This window comes from Lupinus angustifolius, chromosome LG01, assembly GCF_001865875.1.
Source record: "Lupinus angustifolius cultivar Tanjil chromosome LG01, LupAngTanjil_v1.0, whole genome shotgun sequence".
Lineage (NCBI taxonomy): Eukaryota > Viridiplantae > Streptophyta > Magnoliopsida > Fabales > Fabaceae > Lupinus > Lupinus angustifolius.
The window spans coordinates 21,760,824-21,783,358 of record NC_032009.1 but is presented as its reverse complement, the minus strand read 5'-3'; the positions used below and the strand labels follow the sequence as shown (position 1 = coordinate 21,783,358).

General features: G+C 32.9%; 5 protein-coding genes across 7 annotated transcripts; 2 read left to right on the top strand and 3 right to left on the bottom strand.

Moving 5' to 3' along the window:
* LOC109355124 lies at positions 293-2,187 on the bottom strand. 3 transcript variants are annotated; one of them, XM_019598093.1, is made up of 4 exons: positions 1,989-2,187; positions 1,268-1,338; positions 814-1,169; positions 293-722 (listed from the first exon to the last, which is right to left on the bottom strand). In XM_019598093.1, the coding sequence occupies exons 1-4, from the start codon at positions 2,106-2,108 to the stop codon at positions 499-501; spliced, it is 771 nt and encodes a 256-aa protein (XP_019453638.1). In that variant the 5' UTR covers positions 2,109-2,187; the 3' UTR covers positions 293-498. The 3 variants fall into 3 exon arrangements, with proteins under 3 accessions (XP_019453638.1, XP_019453647.1, XP_019453630.1); XM_019598102.1 differs by having other exon boundaries at positions 293-719; XM_019598085.1 differs by having other exon boundaries at positions 293-690; positions 779-1,169; positions 1,989-2,183.
* Positions 4,491-8,277, top strand: LOC109355054 (nucleoid-associated protein At4g30620, chloroplastic-like). Its single transcript, XM_019597969.1, has 7 exons — positions 4,491-4,663; positions 4,978-5,132; positions 6,860-6,960; positions 7,068-7,107; positions 7,281-7,352; positions 7,759-7,815; positions 7,912-8,277. Exons 1-7 carry the CDS (start codon positions 4,573-4,575, stop codon positions 7,984-7,986), a joined length of 591 nt encoding a protein of 196 aa, XP_019453514.1. The 5' UTR covers positions 4,491-4,572; the 3' UTR covers positions 7,987-8,277.
* On the top strand, positions 8,637-10,057 carry LOC109355047 (early nodulin-55-2-like). The gene is made up of 2 exons (XM_019597956.1): positions 8,637-9,333; positions 9,505-10,057. The coding sequence occupies exons 1-2, from the start codon at positions 9,141-9,143 to the stop codon at positions 9,894-9,896; spliced, it is 585 nt and encodes a 194-aa protein (XP_019453501.1). The 5' UTR covers positions 8,637-9,140; the 3' UTR covers positions 9,897-10,057.
* On the bottom strand, positions 10,182-13,337 carry LOC109355035. Its single transcript, XM_019597945.1, has 7 exons — positions 12,794-13,337; positions 12,471-12,512; positions 11,668-11,750; positions 11,469-11,570; positions 11,142-11,356; positions 10,809-10,903; positions 10,182-10,722 (listed from the first exon to the last, which is right to left on the bottom strand). The coding sequence occupies exons 1-7, from the start codon at positions 13,053-13,055 to the stop codon at positions 10,469-10,471; spliced, it is 1,053 nt and encodes a 350-aa protein (XP_019453490.1). The 5' UTR covers positions 13,056-13,337; the 3' UTR covers positions 10,182-10,468.
* Positions 14,844-19,743, bottom strand: LOC109355021 (leucine aminopeptidase 1-like). The gene is made up of 10 exons (XM_019597923.1): positions 19,627-19,743; positions 18,946-19,360; positions 18,643-18,837; positions 18,232-18,457; positions 17,712-17,838; positions 16,993-17,088; positions 16,435-16,512; positions 15,904-15,964; positions 15,482-15,669; positions 14,844-15,136 (listed from the first exon to the last, which is right to left on the bottom strand). Exons 1-10 carry the CDS (start codon positions 19,675-19,677, stop codon positions 15,008-15,010), a joined length of 1,566 nt encoding a protein of 521 aa, XP_019453468.1. The 5' UTR covers positions 19,678-19,743; the 3' UTR covers positions 14,844-15,007.

The following is a 22,535-nucleotide window of genomic DNA, read 5'->3' as shown; positions in this document are numbered from 1 at the left end:
ATATTCACAGTTGCTGAAAACAAGCCAAATTCAGTTTTGTCAACCAAAATCCAATATTATAATGAACAGGCAAGGAGATTCCACTGCCAAAACAGAAATTCATATGCATTGTAAACAAACAAACTGACACTAGTCCCAAATTCCTAGCCTTCAAATCCGGCAAGAAAAAGGGACAAAAACCCAAATAGTCCACAAGCCTTGATATTGAAACAAACATAAGAATCTAAGGACCATTAGTTAATTCATCAACCCCAGAATCCAAATCCAGTCTAGGACTAGTTTGACTGCAAAAGATAGGGAAGGATATGATTATTTCTGAGAATAAAGTCTCCATTTCATCTAATATATATTGAACATACATATGTTTTTCTATATGCTATATTTTATCTTTACAAAATGAAACATAAAACTAGAACGGTTTGGTGAAGGTAAAAAAATCTGCTACATATCAGAATAAATATTCTGAATGGATTGGAATTCAGCCAACCCTACTTAAGATCAAACCCTTAATGCAACCTGGTCTTGCCATGAAATCTTCCTTTTCCCTGTCCTATTTGATCCATCTCCAATGTTTCTACAAACCAATAGCTTGATATCATTGTGTTGTTCATCACTCGCGACTCGTGTATTTCTCTTTGGTTCTTCAATCCTCGTGGCTTCAGTATTGCTCAGTAATTCCTCCTCTTCTCTCTGCAAGGGAACAAAATAGATGCATAAACCTACTAGAATAAAACATATACAATGATTCAGTGTAAACACAGCATGTGCAATTAATTACCGAAATCTGGTTCAAGTCAAAAAATGGAACTATACTCTTCTTTGTGGCTTCCTTCCCACTGTGATTCCGATCTTCGTGATTCAAGTCGAGCACTGGGGCAGAACTGTGAAGAAAAGCATCCTTTTTGTTGAAGTTCCAACCGTTTTGGTTTAAATCAAACATAACGCCAGTTCTTCGCATTGCTACTTCAGCCCCATTGAAAATCATTTCTTTTGGTTTCAAAGGAGAACTATTATGGACGCGCAAAGTAGATTCCTTTCTTTTGTAATTCCTGCCCTTTGAGGTGTAGGAAGCTTGGATTTTGAGCTTTTGCGGCTTTGGAACTAGTTGCTTTGCTTGAGGCTTTGGAGAAGGGTTTTGCAGTAAGTATATATAACGCTGCCTTAAAAATCTGCAGTTAAAAATGTGATAGTACTAAGCACAAACTCCATGGATAATCAACAACAAACTACTATGAAAAAACCACTACTCAGAGGCATGAGAAATTACCTAACTTCATCCGACAGTATCAACCGTTTCTGCTTTGCAGCCTGCAATTTCCTTCTCATAGCCTCTGTTTCCTGATCATATTAAAAATATCATCAGAACAATTTATTCAAGTATCCCATGGATTTGCCAAAAAAATCTTTGGAAACAACTCAAAGAATAAGATTAGTGTGAGTAGAAAAAATATGTATGAAATTGTCCCAAAAAGGAGACTAGTTAACAATTAATCACAATTTAAATCTTAAGGCCATGATTCAACCAGTTCAAAAACCCTATGGAAAACCCAAAGAGAGGTCATGGTGGAAGTGAACCGTGTCCAGAGACAAAATTAACCAGCATGTGAGGGTTTCAAAGCTGTGTCTGTGGATTATAGATCAAAGACCCAAAAATACCCAATTGATATTATGATATAAAACACAACAAAAATGCTTAAAGACCCAAAAGCCTTGAAAATAAGCAACCGAAACTAAGAACTTCTAGACTTATAAGAAATAGAAAATCTAATACAGGAAGGAGAAATAAGAACACATAGCCCAATCAGATAAGAACATAAACATAACTTTGATCATATCGAAACATGAGATCTAAACAATCATGAATTTTCTCAACAACAAAACCATTACAAATTCAAATAAACACAACACCACGAAGATATATCAAAGGAAACACCAGATCTATGAAACCCAATCATATAAAGTTTCAATCTTTGAAGAAAAAATGTTACCTTGTGAATGTCCTCATAATCCTGAAAGAGACTCTGATGCCTCAACCTGGCCCTCTGATCCTGATAAACATCATAAGAAGGTTCCATTGATAGAGCAACCCCTTTCATCTTCTTCATCATATCAGAGAAGAAACACAAGGCAAAAACAAAAGGCTAAAAGAAGATAGAGAGAAAAGAAAGAAGGTAGCGTGTGAGAGAGAAAGATAGAAAGAAAGAAAGAGGGAAGAGAAATAGAGAAAAGGGTAAGGTAAGAAGAATTGTGAGGAAGACAAAGAAGGCGAAAAAGGGCACATAACTGGGTGAAAAAATAATGTTGTTTTTTCAAAAAACCAGTGATGAATAATCTTGTATTGCAGAAGGGTAATTCGGGGAAACATAGTTTGATGAGAGAGAAATGAAAGAAGGTGGAAGGTTTGGTTGGAGTACATTTGAACACATATCTAATAACTTGCACTTTCTTTTTTGTTTCTCATTCTTACTTTCTATTTCTTTTCTTCTTTTTTGTTTCTTTTCCTTTTCTTTCTTCTACATAAATTTTGGTCCCATTCATGAGAGAGAGAGAGAGAGAGAGAGAGAGAGAGAGTGTGTGTGGCTTGGTGTGGACTCTTCGGTTTTGAAGGATGATGCGTGGAGTTTCTTCTTTCATTGTATTTGCCATTTGTTGTTGGTCTCTGTTTAGAAAGAGAAACAGAATATAATAGGTCAGAGAGAGAGAGACTTATTGAAGAGGGGCTGCAAAGTAAATGACATGATGATGCTGTTTAACTGCTATGTTTGTAACTGTAGCAGTTGTTGGTTGCTTCCAACCTTATTTTTATGCTTGACTTTTTCTGATCCTGTCCATCATTATCATATTAAATTTATTAGCAGTTATTACTTTAAAGAGAATCAAATATGTATCACTTAAATAAATACTTGTTGCTTCCATGATTATGATATAGAATTGTAGATACCCTTAAATAAATACTTGTTGGTTACATGCATACCCATTTCTGCTTTTCACCCTCCTTGACACCATGTCCTGGGTGGAGAAAACCAACATGGGTTTTTCATCATGAAGGATATAAAGTGAACAAGAAAACCCATTTTGCCATTATTCTTGTGGGAGACCCACAAAAGGGAGGGTATAGAAATATGAGAGTATATTTTTTTATCTTAAAAAATGTATCAGTCTATGTATTATTTTTTGATTGATCAAAAAAATATTTTATTATTAAATTATAAATTTAAATACATGTTTTTCAACCTATGAGAAGAAGTGCCACATGGAGTGACACACTCTTCTAGAATAGCAGATGTTGACTTATAGAAATGAGAGCACATCTTCTATCCCAAAAAGTGTGTTACTCCATATGTTACTTTTTTGATTGGTCAGAAAAATATTTTATTATCACATGGAGTGAAACACTTTTCTGATACAGCAGACGTTGACACATTGAAATGGGAGTTCATCTTTTGTTCCATGACAATCCATGTGTTACTTTTCTTTGTTTGGTTAGAAAAATATTTTATTATTAAATTTTAAAATAAATATGTTTTTCAACCAATTAGAATATAGTTTAAAATCCATACAATGATAGTGTAAAATTAACATATCATCTACTATTAATTTGTATTATTCTTATTTGAGAGTTAGTAGTGAGTAAGGGCTGACAACTTCAAAAACAATTATATTAATCTCAACTCGTATACATATTAGTATTTTGTCCAACTCCCCATCTTCTCTCTCTAGCTTAGAGGGTGAATGAGGTATTTTGTCATCAACACAATTGAGGAGCCATCATTATATTTAATTAATTAATATTTCTCCACCACCTAATTCCAGGACATTGTGTGTGACACCAACCTACCTACCTAATAGCCACTACTATTCTTGATTCAAACCTTCATCACTCCCATTGCCTTCATTTCTTTGTTCTTTTATTGCATAGACACCAATTTTGATTTCCTATTTGCTATTCTTATTATTTCACAATTATGTTGTGAGGGAGCAAGTCTTTATAAACGAATGACAAGTATATGTTGTCCTAAACGATACCATAAATCAGATGGCGGATCAATAATTCTGAAGTAAAAATAATAAAACAATTTAGTTTTATTAATATTATATCTTTTTATTGATCTATGATATGATTTAAGGTATCATTTAAGATTACAAAATGTTGTCTATAAAGGAATATCCCTTTTAAAAGGTTATAATGTAATATTATTTAATTTGTTTCCCTATGTGAGATTTTCAATTATAGAAATGTTTTCCCTATGTAATATTATTTAATCTGTTTCTCTATTCAAGGAATCCATAAAAATATTTTCAATTGTTTGTACGACATAGCATGGATCAATGGTTAAGCTAACCTGGACAAATTTGTCTCACTTTTTATATTTATTGTGTTTCAATTCAATTAAAAGATATCATAATTTAATGAAATATAATTAAGTTTAACTCGTTAAATGATATATAAGCAAAACAAAAAAAAAATGTCCATTATCTAACCAACCCTTAAGACTCTCTCACTACGCATTCAACCCTCCAATTTCCATTCAATCAAACCCCACACTTCAATTTTCTTCTTGCAAGTATTCAATGGCTTCTACACTTTCTCTAACTCCTCATTTATCACACATACATGGATTAACTGAACGCAAAACCCTCCCCCCATTTTCAACCTCTCTCTGTAAGTCCTTTCCCTCCATTCATTTTCAATTGGGTTCCCTCCAAATTCAATAAAAATGCAAACTTTGATTCTGTTAAAAAATTTGAGTTTATCTGGAATTGTTGGTTTATTATTTTTTAAATAAATAATACTTCAATTTGAAGCTTTACCTTACTGTTGGAAAACAAGCTTACCATTTAACTAGGACTATAAACAAAATCAAGAGAAAATTGATAAGGGGGTTATGCAACTATGTAAGGTGAATTTGTATATGCTTTTGATTATCAATGTCAAAATTGTTATCCCTAAGTTGTTCTTGAATGGGTATTGTACAGGTAAACTAAACTCCAGTGCAAATGTAGTTGACATGAAGATATTTTCTGGCCGCGGTTGTCGAAAACTTGGACTCGATCATAAATGTTTCAGAGTGCATGCTCTGTTTGGAGGGAAAAAAGGAAACAATGACAAAAGTGATGATACACCTTCTAAGGTTAGCCGAGTAACCGAGTTATCTTTCTCTTTTGTTGGCAATGTTACTTTTACATGTGAATACACACATTGGGCTACAAGTTTGCTTTCATATTCATATTTCCTTCATGTTTATGTTTTTTTTATATCATTTAATCACATGGTGATTAGCTTGAAATGAAGACTTTGTTTTTGGCATGTTTGACGAAAGCATTATAGGAAGTCATATTTTCCGTGTTTAATCTTCACCCATTAACTTAACCTGGACGACGGATATTTATTACAATTTGTTACTTAAAGTATGGGCAATAAGTCTACTTCACCGGACTGTGCCCTAAACACTTTAGAAACACTCCCTTATATCTCCAGTGTGAAATGTCAGGGGGTGTACTTGGAAAAACACTCCAGTGAACAGGTCAATAAATAATTGAAGAGAGTAGAGAGTTTGATCTTAAGTTTATCCAAGGTCCACCTCATTTCTTTATACTCAAATAGTATAACCAAATATGATAATGTCATTGCACTGTTAAGGATATCCTTAATTGCAGAGATGCTCTGATTCCGTTGAGTGATCTCCTCCTAGTTGATCCTGTTGCAGGGTTATGAGGTTATCTTACGAAGGTTCTAGTCTTCTAGAATACTTAGCTACGGGGTAGTGAGGATATTACCCCAATCAGCTCTAACTTGGTCCAAACAGCTTTTTCAGCTCAAACGAGTTAGGGCCTAAATCGTGGGCTTGAGTTACAGGGTCAACTCGGCCCAGGTAAGAACACTACTCTAATTAAAATTCCAAGCAAGTAATCACTTTTTTAATTGGGAAATGCTTAAAGTATTGTTTGATTGTACATGATCATGTGACATTTGGGCAGCATGCTAGATTGGTTCTTCTTCAGGAACAAATGTCATTGTAGTATTTTCCTTTGACATTCAGAAAAATTAGAAAGCTTTGTTGTTGGTAATGGATATAAGTCACATCTCCGAAGTTTTTAACTATTTCACAAGTAAACAGGTTAAAAATGGCCTGACACATAAGATTTTACTGTATAGCTTTAACACCAAACTTGGACAAGGCCAGAAATTTTCTAAAAAAGAAGCTTTAATTGAAGTGTAGCCTATATAAATATGTCTCAGAAATGCACCTCTCAAATTCAAAGGAAAGTTTTACCAGCTATAAGACCAGAAGTTGCTCTATGGCTGTGAATATTAAGCCATGAGAGCAAAAAATAAGTGTAGCGGAGATGAGAATATCAAGGTGGGTGAGTGGACATAAAAGAAAAGATAAGTCTAGAAACAAATGTTGCTGAGGGAAAGTTAGTGTAGTGCTTCTTGGAGATAAGATGGCTTGGGAATGTGAAGAATAATATAGAGGTTTCAGTGTGAAAATTGGACCAAATGGAAGATAATCTTGATAGAAGGGCCAAAGGCTGGAAGACCTAAAAAGCAATTTTAGGAGAAACCATTTAAGAAAGACCTTACTCTAAATAGCTTTACTATAAAATTGATTTTTGATAAGAGTCCAATGACATCAGTTGATCCATGTAGCAAATCCCCCTGGTGGCATGGGGCTTTATTATTGTCTGTTTTGTATATGCTAAGCTTCAATTTACACTTTTAGCAATCTCCATTAAATTAAAAACTGTGAAGACCATATTAACTTTTGTCGGTATGTTTTGTGTTTGTTAACCGGATGTGACTAATGCTAATATCCATAGTTGATGGGTTTCATGTTTTGGTGGATTGGTTATATAGGCAGGAATGCTTGGAAATATGCAAAATCTTTTCGAAACTGTGAAGAAGGCACAAATGGTTGTCCAGGTTGAAGCAGTACGAGTACAGAAAGAACTTGCTGTGTATGACTTTCTTAAACAAAAAACAATTATAGATTTCCCACTTTTCCTGTTGTTTTCAGTTATACAAGTTATTCACATGAGTTATTTGTCCTTGTTCTGTTATGCAGAGCAGAGTTTGATGGTTATTGTGAGGGTGAGTTAATTAAGGTATGATATTTGCTTTTCTGGGCAGATATGGTAACTGGAACTTAATCCACACCTTAATTTTCCATTTAAAAGTTCAAAGGTGGAATTTTATGTCTGTCATGATGCAAAATTGTTTTATGTAACAATGGTTGATCACTTTATTTTTCTAGCTCTTAATGAATTTTAATTTCTAGGTAACGCTATCCGGGAATCAGCAACCTGTACGAACTGAAATTACTGAGGCTGCTATGGAACTAGGACCAGAAGTGAGTTTGCAAATGATTTGATTTTAAAATTTTATATAATTTTTTTTCCTGTGAGATCATCCAATAGCTACATGACTAGGTGGTGAAATAGGCATTGTGATTTGAAACAGTAAACACATTATGTTTGTTTTCTGCTCTGCTTAACCAATGAATTTTTAAAGAAATTTGTAGGCTGAGATGTAATTTAGAACTCGGATAATCGACTTCAACGAAAGCATAACACACCTATCCCATTTTGAAATTTATGATGTTGAAAGTTGCAGGATTTGTTATGAAAGACAGATATGGGTTTCATCACTCATGTATTGAATGTTGGGGTGAAAAGCTCTCATTTTGTATGTATATAACTATGTTCTTGAATGCTCGCATGATTATTATTTATCATCAAAACATCTTTGGGTTGCAGAAACTTTCGCTTTTAATCACAGAGGCTTACAAAGATGCACACCAGAAGAGTGTCCAGGTAAAAAAAAAGAATCCTTATTTTCATGAGGAATGGAAATTCATTTGCATTTGTGGTTATTAAATTGGAATAACACACTCTTGATTATGATTCCAGGCCATGAAAGGAAGGATGAATGATCTTGCAAAGAGCTTAGGAATGCCACCAGGGCTTAGCGAAGGATTAAAGTGATGACGATTGAGATGACATGGTTCTCTCGTTTAGCCTATATACTGCATATTGTATTGAATTCTGCGTACCTTTATTATAAAGGAAGTTTTGCAATAATACTATAAAGCTGCATAGAACGAGTTACTGTACAACACGATCATTATCAGTGTACCATGTAACTATGGTTCATGAAGCTCAATTTTGCATACAGAATCATGTCAGAAATGTTTGTTTCTCCATTTACTATGATTTTGACGTTCAAATGGTGGACCTTTTGCCCCCGTTTTATAAGAAGAAGCTTCCTTTTCTTTATTCCTGTCCTATTCTTTGTTGAATGGTGAAAACAACATTATGTGGTTGTTAGTTCATTGAGATAATGTAATGACACTTTTATTTATCATGAACTCACATTTTTGTCATCGAAAAATAATTATGTATCTCTTCATTAACGGAGAGTATACTTGTGTGATAATGTTAGGTAAATTCTGGTAGAAATAAGGGGATAGGAATTCTTGGTACTCAAATTCTTTTATTTTTATAGATAACTATTCAATTAATTTCTAGTGTGGAAGTGAAGTTTGCATATGCACTATTAAGAAATAGAATATTTATTAATTAACAGTGTAAACTTTTAAAAACTTATTTTTAAAAAAACCAAAAATTAATTACTACGAACCATTTATGTTCCTGATAGGTCACAATGAAATCTAAAGTATGGTTGTGAGTGTGATATAATATACCTGCTGGCTGATGCCTCTACTTTGCAACGAAAAAACATTTTCCCCTCAGAAAAAATGAACATATGTTTGTCACTTTCATCATCCTTAAAACATTACCAAAAGGTGCTTCCCTCTAAGACTTGCCTTGTCATGCAAGCACTTCAAGATTTTAAATAGCAGTTGTGGTCGGCAAATTCCTAAAGTCTTGACATTTTCGACAATTGTATATTCAACCAACTTGCAAAAATGTTGTAACAGTCACGGACCCAGATTTAAAACCTCACAAAAGTTATTAATTGTCAATATGTCAAAGTAGCTCTCAGTCACATCATTCCTTTCCTACTTAGTCTCTTCAATTTTATCAGTTCTCAATGTCTTCATTGTTTACCCTCATTAATTGAGAAACCAATAACCAAAACCTCTCACACTAAGTCATTCATTGCTACTATTCCATCAATGGCTTCCTCCTTACCAATTGTATCTCCAATATTCTTCATCATGTTGTCATTGCTGCTCTTAATTTCCTTGTGTGAAGGCTTTGATTTTGTAGTTGGAGGGAATAAAGATTCCTGGAAAGTTCCACTTCAGTCACCAGATTCGCTCAATCATTGGGCCGAGACCCAACGATTCAGGATCGGCGATACACTCGGTATTATAAATATACTTATATATATATATATCTAACATATATCCCTACATAGAAATCGACAACAAAAGTTGTTCATTAGTAGTTGTACATAAACATGATTTTTACATTTAAGCTTCTCTTATAGTTGTCACTAAAACTAACTATGATTTTGAATGTGTTATGTGTGTGCAGTGTTCAAATACAATAACAGCACAGAATCAGTGCACTTAGTGAATGAGGAGGACTATTTAGCATGCAAGACATTGGGGAATCACACAATATTCAATGATGGACATTCCAAGTTCCACCTTATGGAGTCAGGGTCATTTCACTTCATAAGTGGATCACAGGGTCATTGCCAAATGGGGTTAAAGCTAGTTGTAGTAGTCATGTCTCCTAGACCTGCTGTTAATGGAACCGTTCATTCGCCTCCTATCTCGCTTGCTCTACCTTCACCTGGACCCTCTGCACTCTCACCAAGTATTAATCAAGCTGTTCCACGCACTTCAGGCAATGAATTCATCTCAGTTATTATGGGTTTGGGGAGTTTCATTGGTCATATGATTATATTTGAGTTAATGTAATGCATTACATGTTTGTGTTGGTAACTTGTAAGAGTCAGGTCAAGTATTTCTTATTTTGGTTTACATGGTCTTGTTTTGATGTAAACTTCTTTGTATTCTTCCCCTCACTTCAGTCTCTATGAATATTCTCATTGTTTTATGTGGCAGTGCTTTTGGTTGAATAATAGTTTCTGGTAAAGGTTTATATAAGTGGAAACTAATCAGTAAGGAATGGTGAATACATAAATAAAAAAGATTTATAGTCCTAGTAACCATGCATACACACTATTACTGTAGGACCTGTAGTTAGTAAAAAGAAACATCAGGAACAACTTAAATTGACAAACAAATTGAATTATTTTCAAGACATGATCCTCAGGAATGGTCTATGAGGCAGTGTTTCAGCTAACAAATTTTGCTCATAACTATGTCTTCACATTTTCCACAAGCAAATAAAGCATACTTCAATACACCCTCCCCTCTTCCCAAAGACAACCACAAATTCCAATAGAACTACAAAACAAATTCATGATGGATAGATAGAGTTACAAGAAGAACAAAAAAGAACAACTCATACAGCTAGAAATGGAATTTTAGCTGTCATCTTGTACAAGTGACTCTACCATTCTCACGGTGCGAGGAAGCATAAACTCAGCAAATATCGGGTAATGAGAAGATGGGTAATATCCATCAATATTATCATTCACCACTTCACATGAAACAGGAATCAGAGATCTACCTCGGAAAAGGATCCAATCAATGTGAAGATCCTGTGTTTGGCGATCCCAACAGAGGCAGAGGGCTCTAAATATTAACTTCAGGTATTCAAGTGCTCCTTGTTTGTCACCTAATAACACAAGATAACAGTTAGTAATAGCGCATCCGTATCATGCTAAAAAACAGAATGAAAGTGTAAAAGTCACAAAACTATACCCTTGAATCCATGATAAGTGCGGATTAAGGAAACGTTTTTCCTAACACGTGCACTAGGCCATGCATCCCTCATATCCCCAACTACACCGTGCTCTCTGCACTCAATCAGAGTCAACACACAAGTTACAATCTACTCCACTGTAGTCTGTATGTCATCTACAAAATAGTTTCACAAAGAACAACTTATCCAACTTAATGTGAATAACAAAGATAGTTGCACAACCACTACTGGAAATATGAACTTGAGCTTCTAAGTTCTAACAGTTATGTGATATAAACTTGAAGATTCTTACAGACAATTGGAAATATATGTAGTAACGACTAACGGACTACCTCGATCTTCCGAGAAGAAAACGTCCGGTTGTTGATTCCTTCTGTGTATTGAATCCTCCACAGTATACAACAGGCAGGCTAGGGGGTAAGGATGCAATGTGCTGCCATGTGAGTAAAGCACTTCGTCTACGTGCACGGGGAGTGAATGCATCCATGTTTGTATTTACTATCTGAAATGAGAATCCTGGTGGCTCGACTCCTTTTAGTTGATATGTGTGGACATCATGTCAAAGAACCAAATGATTCAAAGATTGCCCAATAAATGTAAAACATAATTTGAAAGCAATTGAAGTTAGTTATAATTTCTCTTCTAAATCATAAGGATATAGCCCATGTTGCTATGCAAGGAACTTCAGAACCCCATGACATGCTTCCGGGTACGGAGGGAGACTCAGACAACCAAAAGGTCCCACCTTCTAGAAGCTCTACCTTCATTTATGATAAAAATAACATCGGTCAACTAATTACTTCTCCAACCAGTTTAATAGAAAAAACTGTACCAGATGATACTGAAATAATCTCACACCTTTTCCTTATCATAGAAGATAGTGCAATGCTCATCAGTAGTATCTTGGGGCCCTTTTCGAGATATGCCAAACTGATCATAACCTGAGCATTTTTATCAACGTTGAAGAACTCATTTGGAAGCATAGTATTAAGCACAAAAGAGTTTGACCAGGAATTGCTGATATAAAAAGACATGTTCCTCTCTTATTTCAAGAAAAGAAACATGTAGCTATGAAGTGAAGTGTTGGTGACATCTAACGGGGGCCATAGAGCCAATGCCATATGCAAGTAGATAAAAATAGTACATTTTCTAGCAACCAGTACATAGTCGTGCTTACTCATATCAGTCTACACTCTACAAATTCGTTGGCTGAACAAACTCGAATTTCAGATATTTTGATCATTTTGACATCTTATATCGAGCAAAATCGTGATAAAGTCTACACTCTACAGCACCCTTCTCCCAATTCTGCTAATTGTAGTTGGAATCTTGAATTTATCTAACCTCGTGAAATTTTGGATAAACTACACATAACACACCCTCTTTAACATAATCCATCATTCTATTGTGCAGGCATCACATTAGAACATTTAATAGTGAGCATTAGTTTACTTAAAATATAAATATATTTTAAGTGACATGATAAGTAAAAGCACCTTCTTGAGATATTTCTTTTCATAACTGATACCATATGATACAATCATTCACCAAGGACATGATCACTGCTTGAGTTGTGAGCAAATCAGGCATGTAGTAAAATTGAGAACTACAAATTAAACCTTTCAGAATCTGAAGAATAACTTATTGAAGTAAGTAGTTACCTGGCAGACCTTGCTGTAGAAAATCCAACTGTGTTTTCACTCCTGAATCCAGATGCAAATTAAACCAAAGAAAGGGATAAGTAAACTGAACCAGAATAAACAAAGTTCAAAATGTTGGGTGGAAAAACACCCGGATCAACAATCTGAAGAGCAATAGCACAAAAGCAAAGCAAACATATTCAAATCAAAGCATCAAGATCCAACAAAACTCAGATCATAGAAGAAGAAGAAGAAGAAGAAGAAGAAGAAGAAAGCAATAAAGCAATGATTTTTAGCAAACCCAGATGAAAATTAAGATCTATTCATTAGAAGAAGGAATGAACCTTGTTGGGTACATAGGATGATGGGTGAGTAACTCGTGATAACACTTATACACAAGTCTCTCCTTTTCTCCCATGAATTAGGACTCTCTTGAGGCTCATCATCATGCAGATTGAAAGTCATCACAGTCAAAGATACACTCATGTTTTCTAACCCAAAAAAAGAAACAAACTTTCTCTCTATCTCTACTTGGTAATTGATTAATGGATTGAATTGAATAATGAATGCTTCAAAAGAGAACAAAATTTGTAAAAGGGTTACCATGCAATTTATATTATACTCTTTGGAATGGTTATGGAGGCATGGTTTGAGAAAAATGCCAGACAGAGAAAAAAGGGATATTTTTATTTTACTTTTATTTATCCACACTTTTTTCTCAGTTTGTTTGGTGTGAAAGAAGAAAGATGTTTGTAGTATCTCAAAGTGTGAAGTGAGATAAGTATGGTACAAAGTTCAAGGTTGTCTTCCTTAAATAGCGTCAGTTATGTCTTCAATTTCCACCATAGGAAAAATAAAAGTCTCTTTATGCCTCTAGTGTGTTGCAACACCAGTTTCAGTAGAATTAATTAAATTTGTATTTTTTTTCTATTTTATGAGTTTTTATGTATGAAATCATTGTATATTTATTTATGAAGGAAAAAATTGGCTGTGTCCTTGCACAAATATATAAGGGTTTTAAGCAACTTGTTAAGAATACAAGAAAAGAAAGGTAGTGCTTGAAAAATAAATTGAAGTGTTTTGGACATATTAAGTTCATCATTCTCCGATAAAAATTAATCATTTTAACTTCAACAACAACAACTAATGATAAGTTACTTTGGTAAAAAGAATTAAAGGAGAGTTGTATTTTTATAAAAGAGTTTGTAATGTTTAAAAACTACTAGAAGTAATATTTGGAAAATGAAACAAGCTTTTAATAATTTATTTATTAATTTTACCCTTTAATAATTTATTTCTTAATTTTACCCTTCAAAACATTTAAAATTACATTAATTATATAAAAAGCTTTTAATGAATATATTCCATTCTTCTTCGTTGCTTAAAAAATATATCAACTCAATTTAATTATCAATTAGGTAATTCAGTCAACCAATAAAAAACTTGGATACAATGTATTATACATTTAATACTATTTATTATACATTATATATAATATCAAAACATTTGACACAGTGCATAGACTAACAGAGAAAATGATATAATTAGTAGAGTATTACTTTTTTGTATTATTAAGTGTATTTTTTGGATAAGAAATTAATCTCTTTCGAAGTTTATGATTATCTCTCCTAACAATTATCACTATCATCCAAAAATCTAACTGGGTTACACCAGTAGGAATACTGATAACAAGGACGTACACAAAAGAATCCTATGAAATTAACCTTCTTCACCACAGGTGAGACAACATAGCAGAGAAACAGACGTATCTTTATTGTGTACCTATCATCTATGGTTAAAATTTAAAAACTTGGGGCTCCCATATGTATATCATTGATATATATATTGACCCCTTAAATGCAGCTTAAGCAGGAATATCTTTTGTCCCTTAATTTGTGTTACTTCATGTATCATAAACTATGATTGGTAAGAAAAGTACTTAATAATTATACTTTAACTTAAATACATTTTTTTTCAACCAATAACAATTCTCATGAGACATAGAGTGACACTTATTGTGGTACAGCAGATGTGCCCACCCTACGCATGGGTCATATTATTTGGGTATAACTAAGGGTATATTCTCATCCTATGACTAAGGAACTAATCACTTTCGGAAGATGTGCCTACCTTTCAACAAGTGTTACTCACAGGAATCGAACTCTTGATCTTTTGGTCTACATGAGAATTTAGTAATACCTTGTATCTTTAGATGGGTCACATGTAGATATACAAACCTTCCATACAAAAAAACCCCTACTATCATTCAAATGGTCATCATTGCATTGGCATGCATAGAAGACCTTGAGACAGTTTCCCTCCAAACTATGCTTACAACTTTGAACATTCTAGCTCACTTTTTGAACCAAAATTAATATACAAAAGACTAAATTCACTGAATCAGAATGATGAAAGCTGATGGCAAAATATTAAAGGAAAGAGGCTAATTGAAATTATTGGCTATAAATAAGTTAAAACCCATTGAGTTTGAATACACTGAAATAAGCTCCAAAACTATGCCTGGGCTTAAACAACCTACCCTATAATATTATTCATATTTAAGAAGAGTTTTTCAAAACCCATTCCACTAAAGTAGCAACACCAAATCCTGTTGCAGAGCGCTTCTTATAACTCCACACTGGACCAACCATGTCAATATGCACCCATTGAACCTTTTCATTAACAAACTGCAAATGCACCAATCTTTAAGAAACCCATAACATACATGTGCATTAGGACCAAAAAATTAAAAGGCAGACAACTAAGAAACAGAAATTGTCCATATTTTTCCTCCAATAAGTTTTCTTAAATAAATGCTTTCCCTTTCAAATCTTTTACTAAACATTATGACAGTTCATGCTCCAACACACCCATTTGATGTGTGGAACACTACTTGTCTGCTACTAAGAAGTTGTAGTGGCAAAGGCACAATCATTCGGAGAAACATTAAGTGAGAGAATGTGGGTATATCATTTGTATACTACTAGTACTCTTTCGTAACAATGACATGGTTTCTATGATTAAACACATACCTGTTTTAAGAAAAGAGCAGCACAAATAGCACCACCTTGTCGACTACCACTGTTCTTCATATCAGCCACTCCTGATTTCATTGACTCCCAATAACTCTCTTCTAATGGCATTCTCCATAGTTTTTCCCCACTCACTTCAGAAGCTTGAAGAACTTCTTTCGCAAGGTCATCATTGGGTGTAAATACACCTTAAAAGACAACAGTTTGCAATAGTAATTAGTGAACTCTCACAGATATATCCATTTCTGATCCAGCCGCTCAGAGCTTAGCTCTATTATCTCCCAAATATAATACAAAATTTAAGTGCTTTCAGTGCCAACTAAATAGAGGGCCTTTTCTGATTCTCACAAACAGATTGTATATGGTTATTTAGAAAAGCTCAAATTCATGCAAAATATAATAGTTTTTATAATTTTATTTACCTGCAATTTTGGGTCCAAGGGCAACTGCACAAGCCCCAGTTAAGGTTGCTAGGTCAACAACCTGAAGAAGAGTTCATCAATCCGTTAGCCCAGTCTAAAACCAAACCATAGGCCTAACAACATTTAATATTAACTCAAACAATATCAGAAATAATTGAATTTTTGAGTTCAATCAGACAAAATATAACGACTTTAACATTTTTCTAGCTCTTGTAAAAGGATGAGTCTCGGTGCAATAGTAAGGTTATTTGGCTTTTGACATGAAGGTCATGGGTTCAAATCCAGGAAACAGTATCTTCTGTTGCGAATGTAAGGTTGTGTACATCTTCTCTCCCTAGACCCCACTAGGTGGGAGCCTCATAGACCATATCACGTTGTAAGAAATAAAATAATTAACCAATGACCAAACCTATTAAACATACATAATTAAATGCTAAGCAAACCTTTTCGTTGAGGGAGGGCAACATTGACCTGTTATGATTTATAGGGGATACTAAAGGGAGAATAAGATGCAAATACATAGTTGCATACCTTTTCAACACCTTGGTTACAAGCATATACCAGAGCATCCGCCAGTGTAAGCCTACCCTCAGCGTCGGTGTTGTTAACCTACACAAGAGGTTATGCCAATGTCAAATCCTTAATAGTTAGTACATGATATTAAATTCTAAAACTTAACAAATAAACAAGTTCAAGTAATGCAAATTTCCTAATATATAGATCCTAGAGGCCAAAACTTCATTGATTCAGACTTGAATACTACCAAATATTGCTACAGCATATTTGCAGTACCGATACTCTGAAAATGATTCAGTCGTAATTTATCCTTAAAACATAAAAAATGATAAAATGAAACTTTCCTTGATTGGGAATAACTGGTATATTATAGTCAAATATTCAAAAAAAACATTTGAAGAAGCACTAATTACATTACCATCATACAAGAAATAATATTAGAACTTCTGAAATTCTGATGTGTTTTCTTACAAAATGAGAAGATTGTAAAGTCATGGTTAAAATTACCTTGGCTCAATACCACCTAAAGTAAATTTTATATGTACAATAAATAAAAAACTAATAAATCCTCACCTCTATAGTCTTTCCATTTGAAGCTGTGACAATGTCTCCAGGCCTCATACCTGTTCCACTTATCATATTTTCACAAGCTGCGACTATAAAATGAACCTGCACATGCATGACTTTTAAAGTGGGAATAGCATGTATTATTACTAGCAAATTCCTATGCATTGAATGGAATTTTAACACTCAAATAGAATCTAAATAAATATGGACTAAAAGAGAAAAAATAAAATTATTTAAAATTATATAGATTACAAAAGAGATACACATAATTAATTAGAAAGATAAATTTGAACTTAAAAATTTAAATAAAAAACTTAAGAATGTCGTGCCATTTTAGAGGGATGACATGTCATTCTTAGATGGAGAGTAGCTTAAGAGATTAAGCAATCTCAAGAGAAGCCCTCTATATAGAAGTGGATTACTGCACCACAGAACACCTAATATTCACCCAAAAAATATTTGAAAGGAAAGTAGCCACCAGAAAAGCAAAATGAAATTCATATCCAATAGGTCCATTATGAAAAATAAGGAATGAGATATAAAATATAACTCAGTTATATACACACACATATATGAATCTATGATTTGCCACATCCTACCCACCAAGCAATGTCTTAACAGAACACTGGTAGGTAGAATGACAAATAAACTATGTTCAAACCAGTTGATTCAAGTGTTATTCTTTTCCACTAAAAAAGTTCATCAACAATGACAAAATGACTGACCTCAACTCCAAGAGGTTTGATTTGACCAAGAGCTTTTGCTGCACCAAAAACTGCAGCTGAACCTCCCATATCAAATTTCATGAGTTCAATTAAACAACCAGGTCCAGTCTTGATATTGTAGCCACCACTAATAATATATACATATGAAATAATAAAGAAAGTGAGTGAAAAATAATAAACTGTTACATCAACAAAAGAAAAAAATTCCTGAACTCCTGAATTTTCAGAAGAGCTATAGTAGAAACAAATATAAACATACCAATAAAATCTGTATATACTATGACTATACATAGGGAATGCATGTAGAAAGAAGACTATTAAGCAATGTACTTCTGAAGAACACATCAGTGACTTAATTACCAACAAAGACTTCATCGTTGACTTAATAGCCAATTAAATTTATAGTGCCAGGATCAACACCAATGACAACACAGTGACACACTAGGGAAAATCTATTTTAGGATTGCTCACTCTCCTTGAGTTGTTGATAAAATGATAGAGATGTAGTTTAACTAATTACCTGTCAAAAGTCAAACCTTTTCCAACTAATGCCAACTTGACATTGATAGGTCCACTTGGAGGTTTATAGCGTAGATGGATAAAATGAGGAGGATTTGCTGAGGCTTCAGCAACACCCAGATAAGACCCCATTTTTAATTCCTTGCATTGCTCAGCGTTTAATATTGTAGCAGTAAAAACTTCACTGTATGTGGAAGCAATCTTAGATGCCTCTTCCGCCAACACCGCTGAGATACACAAATCATCAAGTACAGATCAACTTAAAGAAGTATAAGTCACTTACAAATGTAAAACGTAACGAACCCATGAAAGTGGCCAACTGACAGCCCAAGCAACAACAACTGCATCACTAAGTAGGAAGTAGGGACACTATATTATATCATATACAACAAATTTAAAGTGTCATATGAACCTGGTGTGAGCACATTAGGAGGAGAGTTTACGAGCTCCCTTCCAAGAATTATTCCAGAAGAAACATCTCTTGCATACTTCAGTTTCTTATCCAATTCAGGTCCCGATCCAAGACCAATGATGTCAACAGAAGTAAGTGTTGGTTTCTTCGATTCTGACCTGTACCTATTATCTTCGAATATTCCCAGCACAACCCCTACCACAGTTCAAGTTCCACAAGAAAGTATAACTATACATATCACAAGCTTGCATATGTATATAGTTATAATAATTATCAGACAACTACAAGTCATAAAACCAATACCAGATGCGATTGCGTACGCAGAGCTAAGCTTTGATTGAGCAGAAAGTCCTTCGGAAGAAGCAAGAACAATAGCGGCATTGGCTGCTTGAGCAGACTTTGCAGCCGTGGCAAAAACCTCACCAAAAGCCTTAAAATCTGATGGTGTTAAAGCTGATTGTCCAAGCCCAATGAGGCCAACCCTCTTTGATCCAAGCCCTGTAATTCTAAGAACCGTTGATTGGCCAACTTTGCCAGAGAAATCCTCTTCGAAAGAGGCTTCAGCTAATAAACCACCCAACTTGGAATCAAGCTTCTTCAAAATCGAATTTTGAAAGTTGGAGTTTGAATCTCTTGCCAAATCATTCTCCGTAACACCCACTACAAGTATGTCTCCTTTCCATTCTGTGATATCAACATCCTTGGCAGAAAAAGAGATCTTCCAGGAATTTTCACAAACATAAAACATGCACTTTCAGCATCACATCAATATACTTAAAAACACACTTACATGTATAACCATATAGGCATAGCAATAAGAATACATAAATAAATAAATAACACTTGACAATAAGGGATGAGTTTAAAAGAAACCCCCACGATGAGAAAAACTGCAAGTTAGTAACTTTTATGAATGCTAAGACCTATGCAATGTGAAACAAAACGTGGGCATGGCAGAATTGAAGAGAAATTGATAATTGTGACCTTGGGGGAATAGGTATCAGAAGGGTGAGTGAGGCCCAGAGTGTGAGACATGAGTTTCCTGTTGGGTTAAACAGAGAAAGTGTAGCAAAGGTGAGAATCAGAGTAAGAAACACTGATTATATGCATGTGTGTTAAACAAATAAAGACACATAAAATGACACTGATTATTTTACACGGTCAATATATCATTCATTTGTAAATAATAGTTAATAAATCAACGGTTGATAATTTATTAACAGTATAAAAAACATTTATATTGTGTATGTATATTAAAAATATATAGGATTTAATAAGTATATATAATAATGTAAGCGTTTCTCTCTCCATAAATTAATTCATAGATTTTATACATAAATATTTAATAATTATGACATGAGGTATTCTGATCAGCTAAACTAAGTTTTTTGGTTTTTATCTATGCATGAAAGCGTGTGAATGACACGTGTTCTCTTTGACAAAGGTAAGCTAGATTCTGATAAAAAATCAGTCTGATGAAAAAAATGTAAGCTAGATTAAATTTGAGTATTACAGTATTATACATGTACTCCCTCAGTTCCAAAATGATTGATGTTTAAGTTATGTATGTATTTTAAAAAGTTAATAAAGATATAAAAGTTGAATATATTTTGACTAAAATAATTTTATTTAATGTACAATAAAAATTAAATTAAAAATAAATTGTGAAATAATAGGTGAAATAGAGAAATTATAAATAATGATATAATTGTAACCTAATGTTATATGAAAGGATATTATAATAATGTTGTGTAAAATCTACCTTTATTAATGTATATCCTTTTCATTCTTAAGTGACTTCTCATTCAATTTTACAATAAATATGAATTGAGGTAATTTAATGATTTTATAATACTTTTATCACTTTGGAATAATAGAGTAATTTTCTTAAATAATATCCATGACTTTATTTTGCTTGGGAGCATATATATTGTCCCAAAAAAAATATGTCATTTTATGTGTCTTTATTTGTAATTGGTTGGAAATATATATTTAAGGTAAAATCTTAATAATTAAGTATTTTTTTACTAATAGCAAATAATGATATACTTTTTAGGATAAAAATATATTATTGGTTTGCTTATACCTAATTAATGACCAGAATATGCATTTTAGATTAATTATTTTATATTTTAAAATCACTCGACTAATGACACTTGTTAAAATATTTTTAATAAGTATTTTTAATGAGAATAAATTATCGGAATATAAAATAAAATTTTGAATTAATATTTATAATAGATTTTTAAATTATCTCACATTGCAGATTAAGTTATATGAATAAATTAAGATTTTAATCCAAATTTTGAATTCAATTAAATTTAATATTTTAGATTAATACTTCCATAAACGGAAGTTATAGTGTAAAATTTAAAATAATAAAACATATAAAATTATTATAAGTGATAATTTTAGATTTTGTTTTAGATAGTTATGGTTTATTTTTCTTAATTGTGATTTTAAGTTGTAACATGCAACTTGAAATTACAATGTATTAATGAGAGTAAAATGACACAAAACTAAATTACATCCATAAACTATAAATTCACTTTATTAATATTACTATTTTCTTAGATATTTTTTGGTATGATCACAAGTATCCCATTATTTTATAAGTAAGAAATTAATCATTATTCACATAACAAACTTCCATATTTTTGTTTTTTATTTTATTCTAGTTTGAATCTCTTTTTAATAGACTATATATATGCACTACACAAGTTAAAATGAACTCAGCCAGCCAATCCTCAATGCTCTCTGATTTTGAACTTTAAACCACAGCCTCAAATTTTGAGGAGGGTCGGAAATGAGCCGAACTGAGTCGAATTAGAGTTCAGCTTGATAAAGATTGATTTGGCTTGAAACTCGACTCAAGTTCAATAAGAGTTATTTTTTTAGCTCGAGTTCGGTTCGGTTAAAGTTCGTGAACTATTTGGCTCTGTTCGATTGGTTCATTTGGACAACTTAAATAATTAATTAATTTTTAAATATACTACAAAAAAAAAGTTATATATATATATATAATAATGATAAATATAAAAAAATAATAATGAATGAGTCATAGTAAACATAAAAAATAGTTTATATATCCGACATAAAAAATAGTAAACATAATGGATGAGTTAGCTTATGAACTTAACGAGTCTAATTGTATCCAACTTAAGTTTGTTTCATTTAATTAACATGCTCATTTATCTAACAAATTTCTTTCAACATGTACAGTCATTTTTCCAATAGATGTCGCTCATATGAATCAACACTTCACATTTTGGTCATTCTGAGATTTAAGAAAGACTTACCACATAGTCTTTTTGGTGAATATTTTCCTTCAAGTCAAAGATGATGGTCACTACCCAGACGCATGATTTAAATTATTGTTGCAATCCCAATTACAAAAGGTAACATAGTCACACAGAGTTGCATTACGAAATGTTGAGACATTACCCCAATTCCATATTGCAGTAGTTGAATACTAGATGCATCACCAGCAGTTCAGTAAAATCTTGTTGCACAATATCAATTGTAAGGGTCTTATAAGTGTATCCATGGTAAAAAAAACTAAGTTTATAGTCAAATAACAACGTTCTTCTTCCAATTTCACTATTAGAGAAGAATCGTTTTTGTACTTATTTTATAACAGTGAACAAAATAGACATCGCTCTTATAGTTAAGACAACATTAAAAAATAAAAAGAATGTTAGAAGAGAGAAAAGAAATCACTATTAAATAAAATAAAGTAAAAGTGAAGAAGAATATAAATACGATATAGGTTTGTGGGGTCTATTTAACAACGGAAATAAAGTTGCACAATTGAAGATAATTTTAACTTAAGTTGCTTAAATTGTTGAAATGTATAACAAAATATAAAATAATCAGTATGACTATTTAAGAAC